Raw genomic sequence first — 20,550 nt, forward strand, 5'->3', positions numbered from 1 at the left:
CCTTTACCAGCGAATATACAAAACTAACCTATGAAATCTTCTATTGAGGGCTTTTCATTCAAAGATACCATACTAAAGTCAGCAAAGTTAACTGGAGACTCAGTCAGACATGCAAACAGACATTGGAGGTGTACTCACGATTACCACTGAAATAACGGTCTACCCAAATTAATACTGAAAGGTTTTATGGTGCTAAAATCATCTTACCTTAAAAACAAAGCTAGTAGACCAAAACAGACCTGATCATCTACTCATACAAATTTAAGGAAGCTCAAAGCAAGTTTGCCTGATGACTGTAGAGCGAACAGGGCATAATGTGAACCATTCTAATCCCATTACACAGTAAATGAGTCGATTGCTTTGGGATCTTTTTCCTTATTATTCTCTCTCTATCCATGGAATATTTAGGGGCCAATACATATCTTTTAATACTGCCATTATAGTGCCTTTTAATACATCGTATCAGGGGAAAAAAGTCTAAATATTACCTTCTGTAGAAGCTGCATCAATCATTACTCTTTGCATGAGTACTGGTTCCAATCCAAAGTCGAAAACTATGGTTTGGCGAAAAGTTCCAAATATTTCTGTGTTAAATGCTATCCCGACTTTATACACGTAATGATCTAATCCATTTTGGGCCATCTTTCCTCCTATCCATTCTTGACAGTTTTCTGGGACTTCTTGTGATACCTGGGTAGTACTATCTCCGGCAGATATTGCAATGATACTAAAATGAGGACGATGAGCATCATAAAGCAATGCTACACGATACAGCATTCTTGCAGGCTACAAGGAAGTTAAAATAATTCATTGAGTACAAGGGGGTGAAAAATCCAGCTGTATTTGGGCTCTTCAATGAAAATATTTCCATAAGGGACTTTTACTTTCCCATGCTTCTAAGAGACTATGTTAAAAATACAAATTGTGTTTATAAGCCATTTAAGAAAAAAATGAGAATGGTTACAAAAAAATCAGTTGTTAAAATTATATATTTATGATGTCACTTATAACTCAGTAAAGCTGAAATTTTAAAAAATGATATATTTATGCTACATCTCTAGCCTCCCTGCTCTTTCTAGGATATGCTTGTCTTTCTTTGTGGCAAAAGCTCTATCACCCGGTTAGATCATTCCAACTTTCCATACCTTTGGCCTAAAAAAGTTTTATCTCACTTCAAGTAGGAAGTCTTCATAAGAGGGCAGTTACCTCTGAAGGCACTGGATTGGGTTCAAGGCCAAAGCTAAATGTTCCCAGATTGTTCATCCCAAGATGCAGAAGCCACAGTGGAAGAAATGCCACCAAAAGGTACGCAGAACTTTTCCACTGCACACATTCACAGAAAAGTTTGACTCTGCTTCATTCTTAAACTTTTAAGATTATATTCAAGACAGGAAGCACTGCAGAAAATGTCTCATATTAAGACCACATTATTACAGAATCTGTGACTTCATCAAATATAAAAACAAGCTGTGACTGTTTAAATATCTTAGAACCGCCAGATTAAACAATTCAATTTGTAAATAGTTAATTATAAGCCATGAACCCCATCCTATGTTCCAACTTTGGAAGACAATATATCAAAGACCACTTTATCAAATTAGTAAATTAGCAAACATCTAAATATCTATAAAGATTTTTATCTCAAAACCTAAGAATATTATACCTTTAATGACCAAAGTACAGAAATACACTTTAGCACAATACAGAACCTACTTAAGATGTACTTAGATTAAAACATTTTCAGTGCTCTAACACAGAGATTTAAAGGTCACAAAAAGCCTCAAGAAAATCGAAAAAAAAACTGCATTCTCTAATTAGCACAAAATTCCTACCTTACAAGTAAGAGCAAAGGTCCATGTCTGGTGGGACTTTTTGGTGTTGACGGTGACTGACAGATCAGGGTTATGCTCTACTTTTACTCCTTCTATACATTCACTGAGCTGAAAATAGAGAGCAATTAATGTTGTATTTTCAGTCCCCAAAGCACAGACAAAAACTTCTGGCATGGTAAATAACTATCAACAGTAAAGATGTTGATGGAACCGTTTACAAAGTAAGATGCTTTCTATACATTAATTTTATAAGAACAAAATACAACAAAGCTTAGACAAGACATAAGAAAATTAATAACAAGAAAACGGCAGTAAACACTCCCTGAATGAAGATTAACGTAATACCTGCAAATCTCCACAGACAAATGGCTTAGTTCTGCTCTTTATTTTAGCAAAAGGGTCTACTTTTGCTACAAAAACGCTTTATCAAGAATCAGGTTCTTCATACAGAGGATAAGGAAATAAACCAAAATAGCACAAAATAAAGTCAAGACTCAAACAAGGTCATCGTTTAAAACAAACAAACAAACAAACAAAAATGCAGTTTATTTTCCTCACCACTTTCTCAGGAGATAATGAATTCATCCACTTTTCTATCAAGGTTTCCATGTAACTGCCTGAGAGCTGTTTATTCTCATTTTGCTGTTTCAATTTTATCAAGCGTGAAGCATATCTTTTCTGCCATTCTGCTAGTTCTTCCTGGGAATGTGCTGAAGTACACTGCGCACCATACCTACAGATTCCTTGCTCTAAAAATCTAAGTAGAATAGGAAAGACTGTTTTATCATATACTTTGTTGGACCATTTAAAAGATAAACTTCCAGAATTTGCCCTCCAACTCTTCAATAACAAAAACAAAACTTCATCTCCTGAAAGGCCATATTTATCACACTGACTTGCACAGAGGAGGAAGAAGAGGTTTCAAGAACATTTATAACAGTTAATCACTACAGCAACTTTCCATACTCAGCGACTTCTTTTTTTGGAATACGGGGATGCTAAAGCAAAACATAATCAATCATAACCACCCCTCGCCCACAAAACCGGCATCGAAAAGGTAGCTTCCTCCTTCATGATGTAACAACTCTATTTGGACAATTCTTCTTAGAGCAGAATTTTCCTAAAGCAACACTGACATCAAGTGGAACAATGCATCAAACACAGGTGTGCCCTACTTCTCAAAATGGTATCACCTAAAGACAATTCTCTACACACTAGAATTTCATTCTGAAAAAAAAAAAATGTTACTATAGCATTAAATTATCATATTAAGGCTTCTAACTTTTCACCTTCAAATGTTATGCCTTTACTCTTTTCTATATTACTATCACCTATATTTCATTGAAAATACTGGACTATATCCATTTGCTTGAAGTTTTAAATAAATTAAGAATAAAAGTTCTATATTAGAATCACAATTAATTTAATAGTCAGATTAAATTCTTCAATGGTAAATTCCTAAATGTTCATATTAAAGGACAGAGTTAATGGTTTCTCGGTGTTTATGACTCAGAATATTCAACTGAAAATTCAGTGGTCAAAACAGATAAAAATGCAAAACTTTGTTCATTTTTTTAAGTTTTAAGTGTCCTACAAAATTATGGGTTTAGCCAGTTTTCAAACAACTGAAACATCAAAAAATTAAAGATCTTCTGAACAAAAAGATGAAAATTAAACTATAAGTAGCAAAATAGAGATGAGAACTATTATATTTTATATATATTTTTTCAACTGAAAAAATATGGACAGTAAGAAATATAAAACAAACCACAGCACAATGTAAATTATCAAATGGTTCATCCTATTTGAAAATATGACTGTATTTAAAGCTTTTCTTAATGATACAAAGTACTGGAACTTAAATTATACTACTTATTAAGTTCTTTTATGCTTTCTAAGACACATTCAAAAAATCACATATTTGTTTCTCTTAAGTACGTCTTAATGAGCCAAATATTTCTTTGTTATTCTACTGCTTTGTTTTAAGTTATTTCTTTAAATACTAAAGGTTTGATATTCTTACTGGCCTATAAACGTTCTCACATTTCCTCTGCATAGGACTCCGTTCCACCTCTACTACAACATGATGCCACCAGGATTTTTGAAATTTACTACTTAGTTTCTTTATTTCTACTATAAAATCCTATCTGACCTTGACTATTCAATCACCAAAACTATATATGCAATTTCCTTCATTATCAAAAACAACCTACAGTAATGAGAATTTACATCTAAAATCCCTCACTACTACTTCTTATAGAAAGAACTGAAGTGCACCTTTCAGAATGTGACTTTTTAAGAATTCTTTCCAGCTTAACAACGATTGACTTTTGAAAGGTTAGCCCTTCAAATAGAAATTACTCATAAATTATATATAAGGACAACATGAAGATAATAGATTTTCTTTTTTTAGAAAAGTTATTAAAATAATTTAACATTTCTTCATCTATTTTATGCTCTACTTCAATTATATAATTTCAATTCAATCACTATAAGTTAGAGGTACATTTCACATAAATAAGAGACCAGAACTAAATTCAGTCATAATAATTCAACTGGTATTATAAAAGACTTCTACACAAAGTCTTAACAATCCCAATTTAGCTCACTGTTGTTTGTAATTAAAAGAAGGCTCCCTGATATGGCCTTGACTTTTATTTAATGATAATGACCATTAATTATGGCTTCTGTTTCAAGTTGAAAGTAAACCATTTTACTCAATCATTATACTTCTTCCTTCACAGATTATCTTCTTTAACTTGGAATTACTACTCTTCAGAAAGTGAAGGAAAATTATCTATCCTTTGAATAAAGACATGTCATTGGTTTAAAAAAAAAATTCACGTTACCTTTTACACAAAGTATATTCCTCGCTGCTTGTGATTCCCCTAGGTGGTGGGCGGAAATGCCAACCATTACAAGATCCTAGAGAGTAATCAGGATATAGTCTTATCATTTGAGGCTTGCTAACAATTCTGATATTTTAATGTGTAAGAAATATTATAAACCCTCCACACACATCATCCTAGATGATGTAAAAAGGACATGACATACTTGCCTCTATCAAAAAAGTAATCTACCAATCAAATGAGTTAAATTCAATTAACCACAGGAAACTCAGACATTACTGAAGTAGTTACCCAGCAACTAAATCAGGTCGATGACCCTGACTCTATCCTAGCAACTGGTGGATATATTTCCAATGCAGTCTCTTCCCTAACAACTAAAGGGGGCAATGCTGGCATGTTTGTCATTTCTTAAGTATAAAATGTGTCTCTATTAGAATTATTTCAGGAATGAGGAAATTATCATAACCTGGAAGGAAATTATGTAGAACAAATTCAATACTGCATATTGAGTGAAAAGTTCCACATTATTACCCATGTTCCTTAGGATTTGTCTGGCACATGTCATTGTATCAAGTAATCATCCTTTTTTACAATTGACATAAGGTTCAAAACACTGAATTCTGACATAAGAGCTAAAAAAAAAATAACATTTGTTTACTTCTGAATACAATGAGCTTTGATTCGTTTAGGTAAAAGTTCCAAATAAACCAAAGAAAATAAGGCTTAAGAAAGAAAAGGCTAGAGCAACAAAGGTTGAGCAGCACCAAGTTTTCAAGGACCTCACGGCCATTCTCTATTTCCTCACAAATCATGTGCTACCACCCCCACCCCCACCCCAAAAAAAGATATTCAGCCAGGATGAGTTTAAAGCCATGTCTCATCCCTTTCCAGCTGTGTGACTGGAAAAACTACTGAACCTTAATAAACATCAGTTTCATCACTTATCAAAAAGATGGAGAAGCCAACACATGTTTTTGTGAAAGCTGCTACCACGGTACACAGTATCCAGCAAGCACTCAATGAATGTTGGTCCCTCTTTCCTTTCCTCTGGCAAGAGAAGAGGAGGTCATGGATTTTAACTGTGGCAGGAACAACTTAGCTAACAGATCAGGACTTCCAAAAAGTAGTAATCGGACTAGCCTGGGACAGAACAAGATAAAGACTCCCCACTACATGGAGAATGTAGCAACTTGACATTGCTAATGATGAGGTTTACTTACACTGAGCTACATGGAGGCAGGAAAAGGATACTTCCTACCTCCCTGACTCCATTATGCTATGAGAAGGGGCCAGTGGAAAAAAATGCTTTCATCTACACCTACTTCTTGAAATTAAATTTGTACGTTCTCTCCAAACCTCCACTTATATATACTGTAACTCAGCAAACGTCCTCCCCATAACCAAGAACAAAGCGGCGTCAGCAATTACAGCTAGCAGAAGTAACACAGAATGTGGTACTTACCCCCTTCCAAGTCTTCCACGTGATATCCAGACAGGACGTTACTAGTGGCTGTCTGAAATTTTCCAAATGAAAATGTTTTTATAATAAGAAATAACCAGTTGATGTTGAATTAAACTTGGATGTTTTCAACATTTTTTTAAGGCTGAGCTTGAATACTTCGAAATTTTAATACACATTAATATTTTAAACAGTATTTTTTTGCATCCATCTCTGCTCTATGTTAAAGTATGTTTAAATACAGAAAGCAGGTACTTATGTGGCCTTCATGAAGGAAACGGATAGAGATTCCCTATATGAAAATTACCTGATAGTAAACGATAAAGTCCACGGAGTCGCGCCTCCATTCGTTTACTCATTTCACTCTCTTCTTCCTAACATCTAGAGAATGACCAGCCAGAGAGGTGCCTTTCTCCTGCACCGAGTGCAATGCCACCACTGTGGGGCCTGGAGCACATCCTGCCAGTCCCCCTCGCTCTGGGATAAGCCCCTCTCCCATGATGGAGCTGAGGACCCACTCACTCTGACTCCCTGGTTTTCTTGACTCAAGTCCCCTTGGTGCACATAAATCCCCAATCTACTCCTTTGGCTCTAATTTTACTCTAAACTTTACACCTCCCATTTCACCTGGGTGCCAGCCACAGCACTTTTTCTTACTTTTCTTAACACCCAACAGCGTTTTATACACCGCATCACTGTCAGCCACGCACAGATCCACTGCCAACAGCCTGACTCCCTTGCCACATTCCCACAGCTCACAGAGGACCAGGCACATGATGGGTGCCCAGTAAATGCATCCAGGATGGGATGGTGGATGGAGAGATGATCATCCATGCACTTCAAACAAATACGTCCAAAATTAAATTCATCATCTTTATCCCAAATCTCATCGTCCTTCTCATGTTCCTTATCTCGCGTTAATACTCCCAAAGAGAGCAAGACTAAAATTCTGAAAGCCATCTTGAACTCTCCCTCTTCTGTCCTACTCCTGAGTATTCTCTAAATCTTGCCCAACGAGGTCTAGAATGTCCCTCCTATCTCATACTCTTTACTCCCGCTGCCACTATCCTGGCCAAGGCTCTCATCTGTCCCTGAACCAAGTGACTACCATGCTACCCTGTACCAAGTCACCTCTGGGTCTTTACCTAGCACCCCCATCCTTTAATCTCCTGTCTTCCTGGTCTCCCCACAGACTGTTAATCTCTCTTCTCCCTGCTTATATTTCCACTGCCACACTTACTGACCACAGGCAGCCTGCCCCATGGGTACAGTAGCTATGTGCATCTCCAACTGGCCCACCAGATTTGTTTTTCACAGATACCTCAGCTTCCCAAAACCCAGAGAACCTTGAACAGCACAGGAGCTCAGTAAACGTGGAACTGAATCAGAGAATACAGTATCCCAAATGAAATTTGGAATGTCTATACTGTAGAGATAATGTCTAAATGCTAATTGGGTATAACTGAAACAATAATATCACTATAATTCATACATCATTAATTAACTGGACTTTTCAGGCTGAGCTGGAACTAAATCACCATTAATACTGTTTCTATAGGAAGATGCCTCCTGATTCTCCAACTACTTACTAAAAATGTTTAAAGACAACCCATTCTTTCTGGAAAATGAGGACTGACTATAAGAATACATAAGCTAGGGGCGCCTGGGTGGCTCAGTGGGTTAAAGCCTCTGCCTTCAGCTCAGGTCATGATCTCAGGGTCCTGGGATCAAGCCCCGCATTGGGCTCTCTGCTCGGTGGGGAGCCTGCTTCCCTTCCTCTCTCTCTCTCTGCCTGCCTCTCTGTCTGCTTGTGATCTCTGTCTGTCAAATAAATAAATAAAAATCTTTAAAAAAAAAAAAAAAGAATACGTAAGCTAAATCAAGAGTAATTGTTTACATTACCAGGGTGCTATGCTCATAAAAAAGATACATTTAAAAAAATCTCTTTAAATTCTACAAGCAAGGTGTAAGTGCCATAGGTCCCACACCAGCCTTTAAAATATGATCTCAGGGGAGCCTGGGTGGCAGTCAGTTAAGTGCTCAACTCTTACATTCAGCTCAGGTCATGATCTCAGGATCATGAGACTGAGCCCCACATCAGGCTCCCTGCTCAGCATGGAGTCTCCTTCTTAAGTTTTTCTCTCCCTCTCCCTCTACCCCTCTCCTCGCTCTAATAAATAAATCTTGTAAAAAAATTACATTTCATCTTCATCAAATTTATAAATATAAAAGCTAAAAGCTCACTTCATGTGTGAGTTTAAAGAACCTCCTCTAAAATATTTATCAAAATAGGGGCATCTGGCTGGCTCAGTCGATGGGAGTATGCGGCTCTCAATCTTGGGGTTGTGAGTTTGAGCCCCACGTTAGGGCCAGAGATTACATAAATAAATAAACTTTTAAAAAAGTCTTAAAATTTTATCAAAATAAATTCACCCGATATGCAAGAAAAAAACAGGAATAAAATATTTCAGTCTTAGGACAAAGCTAAAAGCATTGAGAACAGGTAGAAGGGAAGACGACATGGCATGCTTCACGGGTCAGCATTTGCAGTGATGTACAAGCGAGCAGGTGCGCCTGTGCGGACACCGCAGCTCACAGGCTGGTGGGGTTTGGAGAACAGCACATCCGCCCCACAAGGGCTCGTAAGAATGAGAAGCTTGGCCCGGGCTTAGGATTTAGCCACCATGGCTTTTAGGTTCCAAAGTACTGTGTTTTGGGGTTTTTTTTAAACACCTTTTTATATGTTCAGACCCCAAGACAGAAAGGCAATATCAATTAGTTTATGATCGATCTTTAATTTGTACTGACACCTTCACGAAAAGCGGCCAAATTTCATATTGCTAGAATGTCTATAAATTTACCAACAGATCTATTAATTTGATATTTTAAACCTTTATATTGGGGTTTTGTTTCCATTAGTTAGCCTTGAGTTCATGTCTTTATCCTTATCCCCTAGCACTTAAATGCCAGCTCAGTTCAATCTTTAAAACAAATTGTTTCTAGGGGCGCCTGGGTGGCTCAGTGGGTAAAGCCTCTGCCTTCAGCTCAGGTCATGATCCCAGGGTCCTGGGATCGAGCCCCGCATCGGGCTCTCTGCTCAGCAGGGAGCCTGCTTCCCCCTCTCTCTCTGCCTGCCTCTCTGCCTACTTGTGATCTCTGTCTGTCAAATAAATAAATAAAATCTTTAAAAAAATAAAAATAAAAAAAAATAAAAATAAATGTTTCTAAATTTTTTAATACGTCATGTGCAATAATAAGGGTTTCATTGTTTGTTAGCTTTTTCTAGACAGATTTTTTTTTAATAATATGAGTTCACTAGCCAAAAAAATACTATGTTGGTTACAGAGAAAAGTTAATTATAAACAAAACTTAAGTCACTTCTCCCAAAAGTACAGTTATAAAATAGGAGTCAAGTGATACTTGAGGCCTTACATGTGAGAGCATTATAAATATTAAAAATTAAAATTTTTATATAAATACGTAATATATATCTCTGTGTGTGATTATCAGATGTAAAGCTGATAATTCGATTAAGGCCATAAAAAAGCCAGCCAAAAAAAATTTTTTTTTTAAGATTTTATTTATTTATTTGACAGAGAGAGATCACAAGTAGACAGAGAAGTAGGCAGAGAGAGAGGAAGGGAAGCAGGCTCCCCACTGAGCAGAGAGCCCGATGCGGGACTCGATCCCAGGACCCTGAGATCATGACCTGAGCCGAAGACAGCGGTTTAACCCACTGAGCCACCCAGGCGCCCCCAGCCAAAAATTTTAATAAAATGAAAAGTCATCTTATTTTACATTCCATGTTGAAAATCTAAATTTATCAGTCCTCCTCTAAGCCTTAGAAATTAAAAAGACTGCGTATATACAAGAAAGGAAATGGCTCTGAAGTTAATTAGAGCTTACTGATACTCAATTTATAGTAAGACAAAGAAAATAACATTTGTTTAAAGCCTCTATAATTGCAGCAAAACAAAAAGTATCTTCATCCAGCTCATGCAATTCATGATGACTGTCTTCTTTGCTTAACGTTTGTCAGTATGTGACACATATTATTAGATTTAGAACGGGAAAGCAATCCACAGGAGGTCACAGTCTACACCTGGGCCTCTGTTCTTTCTCTGCACCACGTGGAGCATCCTCCCTCTCACTCACTATGGGACTGGCACCTTCTTACCGCTCAGTTCTTTGCTTAGCTATCTCAGCCTCTGACCACCCAATCCAGTTATAGTTTCCATCACAGAAAGCTTATTTTTGTCCCCTCATACCAACTTTACTCAATGTGAATTATACCTATAGTTGTCCAATTTATTTGTTATCTCTCTCTTCCCCAAGACTTTAACCTCCCAAACTATGGGTGTCTTGGTCAGTGCTATATTCCCAGCACCGCACATAGGGTCTATGTGGTGCCAGTTTCCTTAATAAGTAAGCCAATCAGAGGCACCTGGCATCTGGCTCTTGGTTTTGGCTCAGGTCATGATCTCAGGGCTGTAAGATCAAGCCCCGAGTCCAGCTCTGCACTCAGCAGGGAGGCTACTTGAAGATTCTCTCCCTCTGCCCTTCCCCGCATACACATGCGTGCACCAACTCCCTCAAATAAATAAATAAATAAATCTTTGAAAGAAAAAGATTCTCAGGGCGCCTGGATGGCTCAGTGGATTAAAGCCTCTGCCTTTGGCTCAGGTCATGATCTCGGGGTCCTGGGATCGAGCCCCGAATCGGGCTCTCTACTCGGCGGGGAGCCTGCTTCCCCTGCTCCCACCTGCCTCTCTGCCTACTTGTGATCTCTGTCTGTCAAATAAATAAACAAAACCTTAAAAAAAAAAAAAAAAAAAAATTCTCTCTCTCCCTCTCTCTCTCTGCCCTTCCTCCCACCACCTCCTGCACTCTCTCAAAAAAAAAAAAAAAGAAAAAGAAAAAAATAAATAAATAAACCAATCACTTTACATGGCTTCCATTTATAATCAAAGCTGACAGAAATGGCTGTTTTTTAAAAAGTGACATCTAGTGGCGCCTGGGGGGCTCTGTCATTAAGCATCTGCCTTTGGTTCAGGTCATAATCCCAGGGTCCTTGGGATCAAACCCTGTGTCGGGCTTCCTGCTCAGGGGGAAACCTGCTTCTCCCTCTCTCACTCACCCTGCCTGTGTTCCCTCTCTCGCTGTGTCTGTGTCAAATAAATAAATAAAATCTTTTTATAAATAAATAAATGAAATAAAAAGCAACATCTAAATAAAAATACTTTAAATGCCTCTATGAGGAATAGAAATTTGAAACTTACAAAGCTTTGGGCCTGTTCCATGCCACTGCTGTCCCCTGGCCTTCTACGTGCCCTTCAAGTGCTTCACCAGAGCACGTTTCTGTTCACCAGTTACCCTGATACACACTATTTCCATCTCCTAAACTCCATTCCCTAAAAATGGTCCTTCGATCACAGACCTTTTTAGTTGCTTTAAAAAGAAGGCTTGAGGGTTATCTCATTTTTAATGACAGTATTTTCTAACAGCCAGATGTAGTTAAACACTAAAATTTCCCAATCATCTTTCCACTTGTTGGCCAGAGACCACTAAAAAGAATTAGGAACAGAAGACCTGGGGTGCAGGGGATACATGAGAAGAAGCAAAGTTCCTGGGATGGGACCACGATGGAAAAGAAGGCCAGGAAGTTCCGCTACCCCACCGTAACAGCCTTGCTTTCTTGGCTGATGACGAAAGATTTTCCGTTTTAATACAGAACACTTACTATAGCCAGACTGAGTTAAACTCTTTCCAAAGAGATCCACTGAAATAGTCTTACCTCTGTTTCTGTGAGAAGTGTTTTTAGTCTTGTCAAATCTTTTGTTACCATCCCATTCTGAAAAGGGAAAAACCAGTTAATGTATTAGTTCTAAGGGGCATAACTCAACTCCTCCACTGTTCCTAAGGTTTATCTGTAAAAAGACAATGCTGTCCTCACCTCCCATCCCACTATCATTAATGGTGATAATAAAGCTAATCTATCTGTAAGAAAAGTTTAAAAAGCTAACAGGACAAAATATACAGTGTGGCCTAAAACACTTTATTCACCTTGTATAAGTTTAAAATCAATTCAATAAAATATTCACAAAAGGTGTCACTGATGAGCAAGATTGGATATGCAAAGCGAAAAATAAATTTTAAGAAATTGTAAGAACACTATACAATCTGCTGATTGTATAGTGTAAGCACAACTATAAGAAACCCTTACAATTTTAAGAACCCTATACAATCATATTGTATGATTAAAATACTCAGTCCACAGGAGCATTTTAAAACCCAAAACTAGGGGCACCTGGGTGGCTCAGTGGGTTAAAGCCTCTGCCTTCGGCTCAGGTCCTGATCCCAGGGTCCTGGGATGGAGCCCTACATCGGGCTCTCTGCTCAGCAGGGAGCCTGCTTCCTCCTCTCTCTCTGCCTGCTTCTCTGCCTACTTGTGATCTCTATCAAATAAATAATAAAAAAAAATTTTTTTTTAAACCCAAAACTAGGGGCACCAGGGTGGCTCAGTAGGTTAAGCCACTGCCTTCAGCTCAGGTCATGATCTCAAAGTCCTGGGATCAAGCCCCGAATTGGGCTCTCTGCTCAGCAGGGAGCCTGCTTCCCCCTCTCTTTCTCTGTCTGCCTCTCTGTCTACTTGTGATTTCTCTGTCAAATAAATAAATAAAATCTTTAAAAATTTAAAAAAAAAACCCTAAATAAATAAATAAAACCCAAAACACTATAGGTGCACCTGGGTGGTGTAGTCAGTCAAGTGTCCGCCTTCAGCTCAGGTTACGATCCCAGGGTCCTGAGATCGAGCCCCACGTTAGGATCCCTGCTCAGCGTGGAGTGTGCTTCTCTTTCTACTCCTCCCCACTACCCCCACCCCGCTTTCTCCTGTTCTCTCCCTCTCTCTCTTTCTCAACTAAATAATAAGAAATAAATAAATAAATAAGTAAAGCCCAAAATAAGGACTACACCTGGCTGGCTCAGTTGGTAGAGCACACAACTCTGATCTCAGGATTGTTGAGTTCAAGCACCACACTGGGTCTAGAGCTTGCTTATAAAATCAATTAAATAGAGCAATCAGAGGCACCTGGGTGGCTCAGTCCGTTAAGCGGCTACTTTGGCTCAGGTCGTTACTCTAGGGTCCTGGGATCAAGCCCTGCATTGGGCTCCCTGCTCATCGAAGAGCCTGCTCTCCCTCATCCACTACCTGCCTCTCTGCCTACTTGTGCTTTCTATCTCTCTGTCAAATAAATAAATAAAATCTTTTTTAAATAAATAGGGCGACCATCCTAGGACTCCTCTCACTCTTGAGAGCTTTTTCTATATCTTCACTTAACAAACTTCTATTGCTTTACTCACCAAAAAAAATCATTAATTAATTAAAACCCCAAAATATTCCCAGCTTCTAATAAAATGACATCTTTAAAGAAAATCATTTAGTTATCCTATACTTTCAAAGCTTTAAAAAGTACGTGCTATTCTTATATATATATTATCACACACCATAAGAACCCAATGATTAAACATCAGTTTGTTGAAGAGAAATGAGTATCTGAAGATACTCATGAATTTTGATTTCTAATAGGAGGAAGCAAGAGAAAAAATGCAAACTTAATTACTTCTCCCCCACAATATGCTTAAGGAGTCACGTGAATGAATCCATTTTCACACATTCATAAATAGAGCTCGTCAACGTACCAGGGACTCTCCTGTCAGTGACTTGGCAAGAATGCTGGATACCAGTTGAAGCTTTCCTTTCAGCTGCATACAGCAGAGCACTGCCTGAAAGGCCCCATCTCCCTTGGCCAGGCCTTCTCCCAGCACTGTTAGGAAAGAATAGCCAGCATCAACCATGTAACGTTCAATGCACATTTTTGTCTTGATTATAACATTAGCACACTATCACAAAGATGAATTCTTATGTGCTAAAAGAATGAACTTCAAGTACTGGTAGAAAGCTGTGACGTTTCAGTTCTGTCCAAGATATGCGCGAAGACAAGAAGAAACATGGGTCAATCCACATATCTAACCCACCACGGCCTATAGCCAGGTAGGATCACATCAAAGTCACAGGAACATGAGTTCATCTTAAACCTCTCTCTCCATGGGGCGCCCGGGTGGCTCAGTGGGTTAAGCCTCTGCCTTCGGCTTGGGTCATGAGCCCAGAGTCCTGGTTCTCTGCTCAGCAGGGAGCCTGTCCCCCCACCCCGCCCCGCCCCCGCCTGCCTCTCTGCCTACTTGTGATCTCTGTATGTCAAATAAATAAATAAAATCTTTAAAAAAAACCTCTCTCTCCAGTGTAAAACACCATTCAGCCTGTAATTCCTGGGTAAGTGAGGGCTATGAAAACGCCGATATTTTCTGAATAAAGTTTCCACATTTTTAACAGTGACATGAGAGATCTAGTGCCATTAAAATGTGTAAGAATAGAAACTGCAAATCTCCACATGTGGTATTCCAAAGCTAAGAATTAGCTTTTATCAAAACCAGCAAGATTAACTAAGAACCTAATTGTCACATGGCCACAGAAAATGCTGACCTAATTGTCTGCATGTGTTTGCAGATTTAATACAATCACAGGAGCACACATTTCTAACAATACAGAATATCCTCATTTTTATGCCATGTCATTTGAGATGATTTCTCACACCAACTGCTAATGGCTCAACTAGTAAAACAATCTGTATCTTCCTCTTCGCTGCTAAGTCCAAGATTCTATTTTTAGTTTGAACACACTTTAGCTTCCTTTGCAAGAAAGTAACTTGCTGAAAGAAAATATTTTGGAAATTCCATTTTTTTTTTAAGATTTTATTTATTTATTTGACAGACAGTGATCACAAGTAAGTCAGAGAGGCAGGCAGGGAGAGAGAGGAGGGAGCAGGCTCCCCACTGAGCAGAGATCCAGGACGCTGAGATCATGACCTGAGCCGAAGGCAGAGGCTTTAACCCACTGAGCCACCCAGCACCCCCCATTTTTTTCTAATTATTTCCAAGGAAATGTTTAAATATCAGTATAATATACTGCATATTTAAAGTCCACTGAGTCTGTTCATAATGTATTTATTTTGGTTGTACTGAACACATCCTTTCGTTATGTTGTTCAATGTTTCCATTACACAAATAACATTACAGGAACACTAATAAAATTCTACCTAAAAACTCCCTATAAGTTCATCACTCAACTAAACAGACTGTCTTCACTTATTCATTTTCGCTTCCAATTTTTATCAATATTTGTGTAATTTTTACATGACTGTAACTGATATAAATCTAATAGTTTGTATTCTGCTTTATTTTCCCCTCAGCACATTCAGTATCTTCCATGGTTCTCAGAGTGTTTACGTTTCTCATCTTATTGCCCATATGGTGTTCCATCAAGTATGTACATCAATTTACTTAACTACTCCCTGGCTCCAGAATGATCCCAATTTTTAACTATCAAAACTAACAATGCAATAAACATCTTTATGTATATATCCCCTATTGAAGCAGATTACTGAATTGAAAGTTGCAGACTCTCTGTATTTAAGACGGTTTTATTCAATTAGTTTTAGTTTGGGCCAACCTGTTGTCTCACTCCATCCACATAACGGATCTATTCAATGTCCCCAGATAATTCCAGTAAGTGATTAACTCCAGCACAGTATCATTAAGAATGTCTTGAACATCTTATAAAATTCCCTAGTAAGCCCACATCTCCCTCGGCTCTTACTATTCCTAAAACTATTCAAATATGACCTTTGGCAAATTACTTTATCTCTCTGGCCCTCAGTCTGTATCTGTATCTGTCAAACAGAAACACACATAAATTTGTTGTAAGGACTGAATAATAAAATGCTTTGAAGAAGAAACAATAGTCCTACTAAGGGCTGGACTACTTACTTCGGCTAAGACTGCTTCCTCCCCTATAAAATGGAAGGGACAGAAGCTACCTAGGAAGGTTGTGGTAAAGATTAATTGTGTTAATTACATATATAAAGTATCTAGCACAGTCTCATCACAGAAGTTCCCTGCATGTTACCTTCCCCTTCTAAAAATCATACAGCAGTAATGAGAACTGCTAAGGAAATACTCTAATTCCTTTTCAGTAATTGCACTATTAAGAAACCAGTTTTCAAGCATTAAAGAATGTTTCAGGGAAACAAACAAAAAAAATCTAAGAATATTTCAAAATCAGGAAATTGTGTCATGTTTAAAGAGTATTAAATCACACCATAGTTACAAACACCTTTCGCAGATCTTTGGTTTTGTACAAAGTATTTGCCAAATTCCATTCTGCAAAAGTTCCTGCATTATACTGATGTCTAAAGGCCTCAATATTTGTCAAAATTATGTTTCTTTTTCTCTCTTTCCCTTTTTTAGACAAAAATCAGTACTGATTTACTTTTTGCCAACTGTTGCCCTAAAATGCAATTGCGTTTGTCTTACAGGATCCCACATGAAGAATTATCACCAAAAAATACTCAACAATTATAGATAAAAAGCGCTCCTGCTATTGCATCATGTAACAAAATTAAACTGCAATATTGCCAATCTAGTCAGTCATTATCTGTAATATCTTGAAAAAACCTGAAAGAAAATAAAGTATAGCCTTGTGTATTATTAAACTTGCCTTAGCTCAAATCATGAACTTGCCGAAAGAGAGGACACTAAAAATATAATCTAATCTCAAGCACTGTAAATATGTTACAATGCCTTGCAGAAAAATTCTTTTCCCACCAACTCTGTGAGACTTTACTGTGAGCACACAAGTATTCCCAAACTGAACAGCTCCTTCCTGCCTACTGGGAGTTACTAAGGAGGAGACCTAACACCCCACCTCTGTTACTATATATAGTCAGGTCTCCATCCCTTCTCATTCTTCAGTTCTTGTATATGTCTTACTTGAAATGTGTAATATTTAAGGAATATTCATTCAACTATTTCAACAAAATAGCCTCTCTTAGAGTCCGATAGCCTCTGGCTGTCAAAAGGAGACAATCAAAAATTAAAATGTAATTCCTTTTACTTGTAAAGAATTACATGCAATGAAAAAGGTGATTTAAAATAAGGCTTAAATACAATAAATGTTGAGTCTAACTGTATCTTTTCAGTCACAACACTATAGTAGAAGATTTCTTTCAACAAGTCCTTAGTTATCTCTAAAATCTTTCATTGAAAAGCTAAGCTGGGGCGACTTGATGGCTCAGTCAGTTGGTTGTACAACTCTGGGTTTCAGCTCAGGTCATGATCTCAGGGTCCTGGGATTGAATCCTGAGTCAGGCTCTGTGCTCAGCAAGGAGTTTAATTGAGGATTCTCTCCCTCTGCCCCTACTTCCCCGCACGCTCTCTCTCTATATATATAAAATAAATAAATAAATCTTAAAAAAAGAAAGAAAAGCTAAGCCTAATCAAGTATTTTCCCAAAACTTTCAATCTACAACAAAGGAGACAAGAATATACAATGGGGAAAACACAGTCTCTTCAATAAATGGTGTCAGGAAAACCGGACAGCTACATGCACGAGAACGAAACTGGACCAGTTTCTTGCACAAGACACAAAAATAAACTCAAAACGGATTAAGTACCTAAATGCAAGAATTGAAACCACAAAACTTTTGGAAGAAAACACAGGCAGTAATCTCTTTGACACTGGCCTTAGCAACATTTTTCCAGATATGCCTCCTCAAGAAAGGGAAACAGAAGTAAAAATAAACTACTGGGACTATACCAAGATAAAAAGCTTTTGCAGCAAGGGAAACCATCAACAAAACAAAAAGGCAAACTACAATGGGAGAAGATATTTGCAAATAATATGCCCAAAAAGGGGTTGATACCCAAAATATAAAAAGAACTTATATAACTCAACACCAAGAAAATAAACAATTTGATTAAAATATGGGCAGAGGGGACGCCTGGGTGGCTCAGTCAGTTAAGCATCCGCCTTCAGCTCAGGTCATGATCCAAGGGTTCTGGGATTGAGTCCTGCATCAGGCTCCTTGCTCAGTGGAGAGCCTGCTTCTCCCTCTGCCTGACTCTCCCCCTGGTTGTGCACTCTCTCTGTCTCTCTTTCTCTGACAAAAAAAATAAACAAAATCTTTAAAAAAAAAATAAAAAATAAAATAAATAAAATAAAAAATGGGCAGAGGACCTGAATAGACATTTTTCCAAGGAAGACATAAAGATGGGCAACAGACACATGAAAAGATGTTCAACATCACTAATCATCACGGAAATGCAAATCAAAACTGCAGTGAAATACCACCTCATACTTATGAGAACGGCTACAATCAAAAAGACAAAAAACAGTAAATGTTGATGAGGATGTGGAGGAAAAGGAAACCTTGTGCACTGTTGGTAGAAATGCAGATCAGTGCAGCCACTGTAGGAAACAGTGTGGAGGTTTCTCAAAAAATAAGAACTAGGGACGCCGGGGTGGCTCAGTTGGTTAAGCCACTGCCTTCAGCTCAGGTCATGATCCTGGGTCCTGGGATCGAGTCCTGCACTGGGCTCCCTGCTTGGTGTGGAGCCCGCTTCTCCTTCTACGTGCCGCTCCCTCTGCTTGTGCACACATGCACGCATACTCTGACTGACAAATAAGTAAGATCACTTTTTTAAAAATTAAGAAATACCAAACAATCCAGTAATTCCACTACTGACTATTTACCCAAAGAAAACAAAAACACTAATTTGAAAAAATGCACTCCTATGTTTATTGCAGCATTCTTTACAATAGCCAAGATACAGAAGCAGCCAAAGTGTCCACTGATGGAAAAACAGATTAAGTAGATGCAGGAGCGCCTGGGTGGCTCAGTGGGTTAAGCAACTGCCTTCAGCTCAGGTGATGATCTCAGGGTCCTAAGACTGAGCCCCACACTGGGATACCTGATCATCAGGGAGCCTGCTTCTCCCTCTCCCCCTGCCTGCCGTTCTCCCTGCTTGCGCTTTTTCTATCAAATACATAAAATCTTTAAAAAAAAAAAAAAAAAAAAAAGATTAAGACAATGCAGTACAGAGATGCCTGGGTGGCTCAGCTGGTTGGGCATCTGGCTTTGGCTCAAGTCATGATCTCAGGATCCTCAGGTCGGGCCCCGTGCTGGACTCCCTGCTCAGTGGGGAACCTGCGTCTCCCTCTGCCTCTGCCTTTCTCTCCTCCACTTGTTCTCTCTCTCAAATAAATAAAATCTTAAAAAAAAAAAAAAAAGATGATGATGATGACGATGGTGGTGATGATGATGTAGTTAGTACAAGGGCACCTAGGCGGCTCAGTCAGGTAAGTGTCTGACTCTTGATTTCCGCTCAGGTCCTGATTTCAGGGTCATGAGATTGAGCCCCGCATCAAGATTCTTTCTCTCTTTCTCTCCTTCTGCCCCTCTCTCCTCTCTCATTCGCATGTGCTCTCTCATTCTAAAATAAATAAAATATTTAAAAAAAAAAAAGATGCCGTGTGCGCACACATACAAACTCACGCAAACACACACACACAATGGAATATTACTCGGCCGTAAGAAAGAATGAGAGCTTGCCATTTGTGCCAACGTGGATGGACCCAGACGGCATTATGCTAAGTGAAATGAATCATAGAAAGACAAACACCATATGATTTCACTTATATGTGGAATCTAAAAAACAAAACAAGGGGTGCCTGGGTGGCTCACGCGTTAAGCGGCTGCCTTCGGTTCAGGTCATGATCCCAGAGTCCTGGGATCCAGCCTCCCATAGGGCTCTCTGCTCGGCGGGAAGCCTGCTTCTCCCTCTCCCACTCCCCCTGCTTGTGTTCCCTCTCTCACTGTGTCTCTCTCTGTCAAATAAATAAATAAAATCTTTAAAAATAAATCAATACATGAATAAATAAATAAAAACAAATAAACAAAAGCAGAAACAGATCCATAAATACAGAGTACAAACTGATGGTTGCCAGAGGGTTGGGGGATGAGAGGCAATGGGCAAAACAGGTAAAGGGGTATGGGAGCGACACTACAGCTTTCCAGCTATGGAATGAATAAGTCATGGGGATAAAGGTACAGCATAGGGAATATTGCCAATGGAACTCTAATAGCGTTGTATGGTGACAGATGGGGGCTACACTTGTGGTCAGCACAATACAGATCTGTTGAATCGCTATGCTATATACACCTGAAACTAACATAATACTGTGCGTCAACTCCACATCAATTTAAAAAAAGTTAATAAAAGGGGTATGGGAGCGACACTACAGCTTTCCAGCTATGGAATGAATAAGTCATGGGGATAAAGGTACAGCATAGGGAATATTGCCAATGGAACTCTAATAGCGTTGTATGGTGACAGATGGGGGCTACACTTGTGGTCAGCACAATACAGATCTGTTGAATCGCTATGCTATATACACCTGAAACTAACATAATACTGTGCGTCAACTCCACATCAATTTAAAAAAAGTTAATAA

At 38.6% G+C, this 20,550-nt stretch overlaps 1 protein-coding gene across 5 annotated transcripts in view; it reads right to left on the minus strand.

Annotated features, from left to right (window-relative positions):
• LOC111158095 (helicase with zinc finger) overlaps window positions 1-20,550 on the minus strand; it is a 172,878-nt gene that overhangs the window by 114,848 nt on the left and 37,480 nt on the right. For all 5 annotated transcript variants that reach the window (XM_022519932.1, XM_022519934.1, XM_022519935.1 and 2 more), the window contains 7 exons: window positions 13,842-13,966; window positions 11,935-11,991; window positions 6,144-6,195; window positions 4,682-4,757; window positions 2,391-2,589; window positions 1,833-1,940; window positions 489-786 (listed from right to left, as the gene is read on the minus strand). In XM_022519932.1, the coding sequence (XP_022375640.1) occupies window positions 489-786; window positions 1,833-1,940; window positions 2,391-2,589; window positions 4,682-4,757; window positions 6,144-6,195; window positions 11,935-11,991; window positions 13,842-13,966 (915 nt within the window). The remainder of the gene's footprint in view (window positions 1-488; window positions 787-1,832; window positions 1,941-2,390; window positions 2,590-4,681; window positions 4,758-6,143; window positions 6,196-11,934; window positions 11,992-13,841; window positions 13,967-20,550) is intronic.

Source organism: Enhydra lutris, unplaced genomic scaffold, assembly GCF_002288905.1.
Source record: "Enhydra lutris kenyoni isolate GAN:26980312 unplaced genomic scaffold, ASM228890v2 scaffoldscaffold57, whole genome shotgun sequence".
Lineage (NCBI taxonomy): Eukaryota > Metazoa > Chordata > Mammalia > Carnivora > Mustelidae > Enhydra > Enhydra lutris.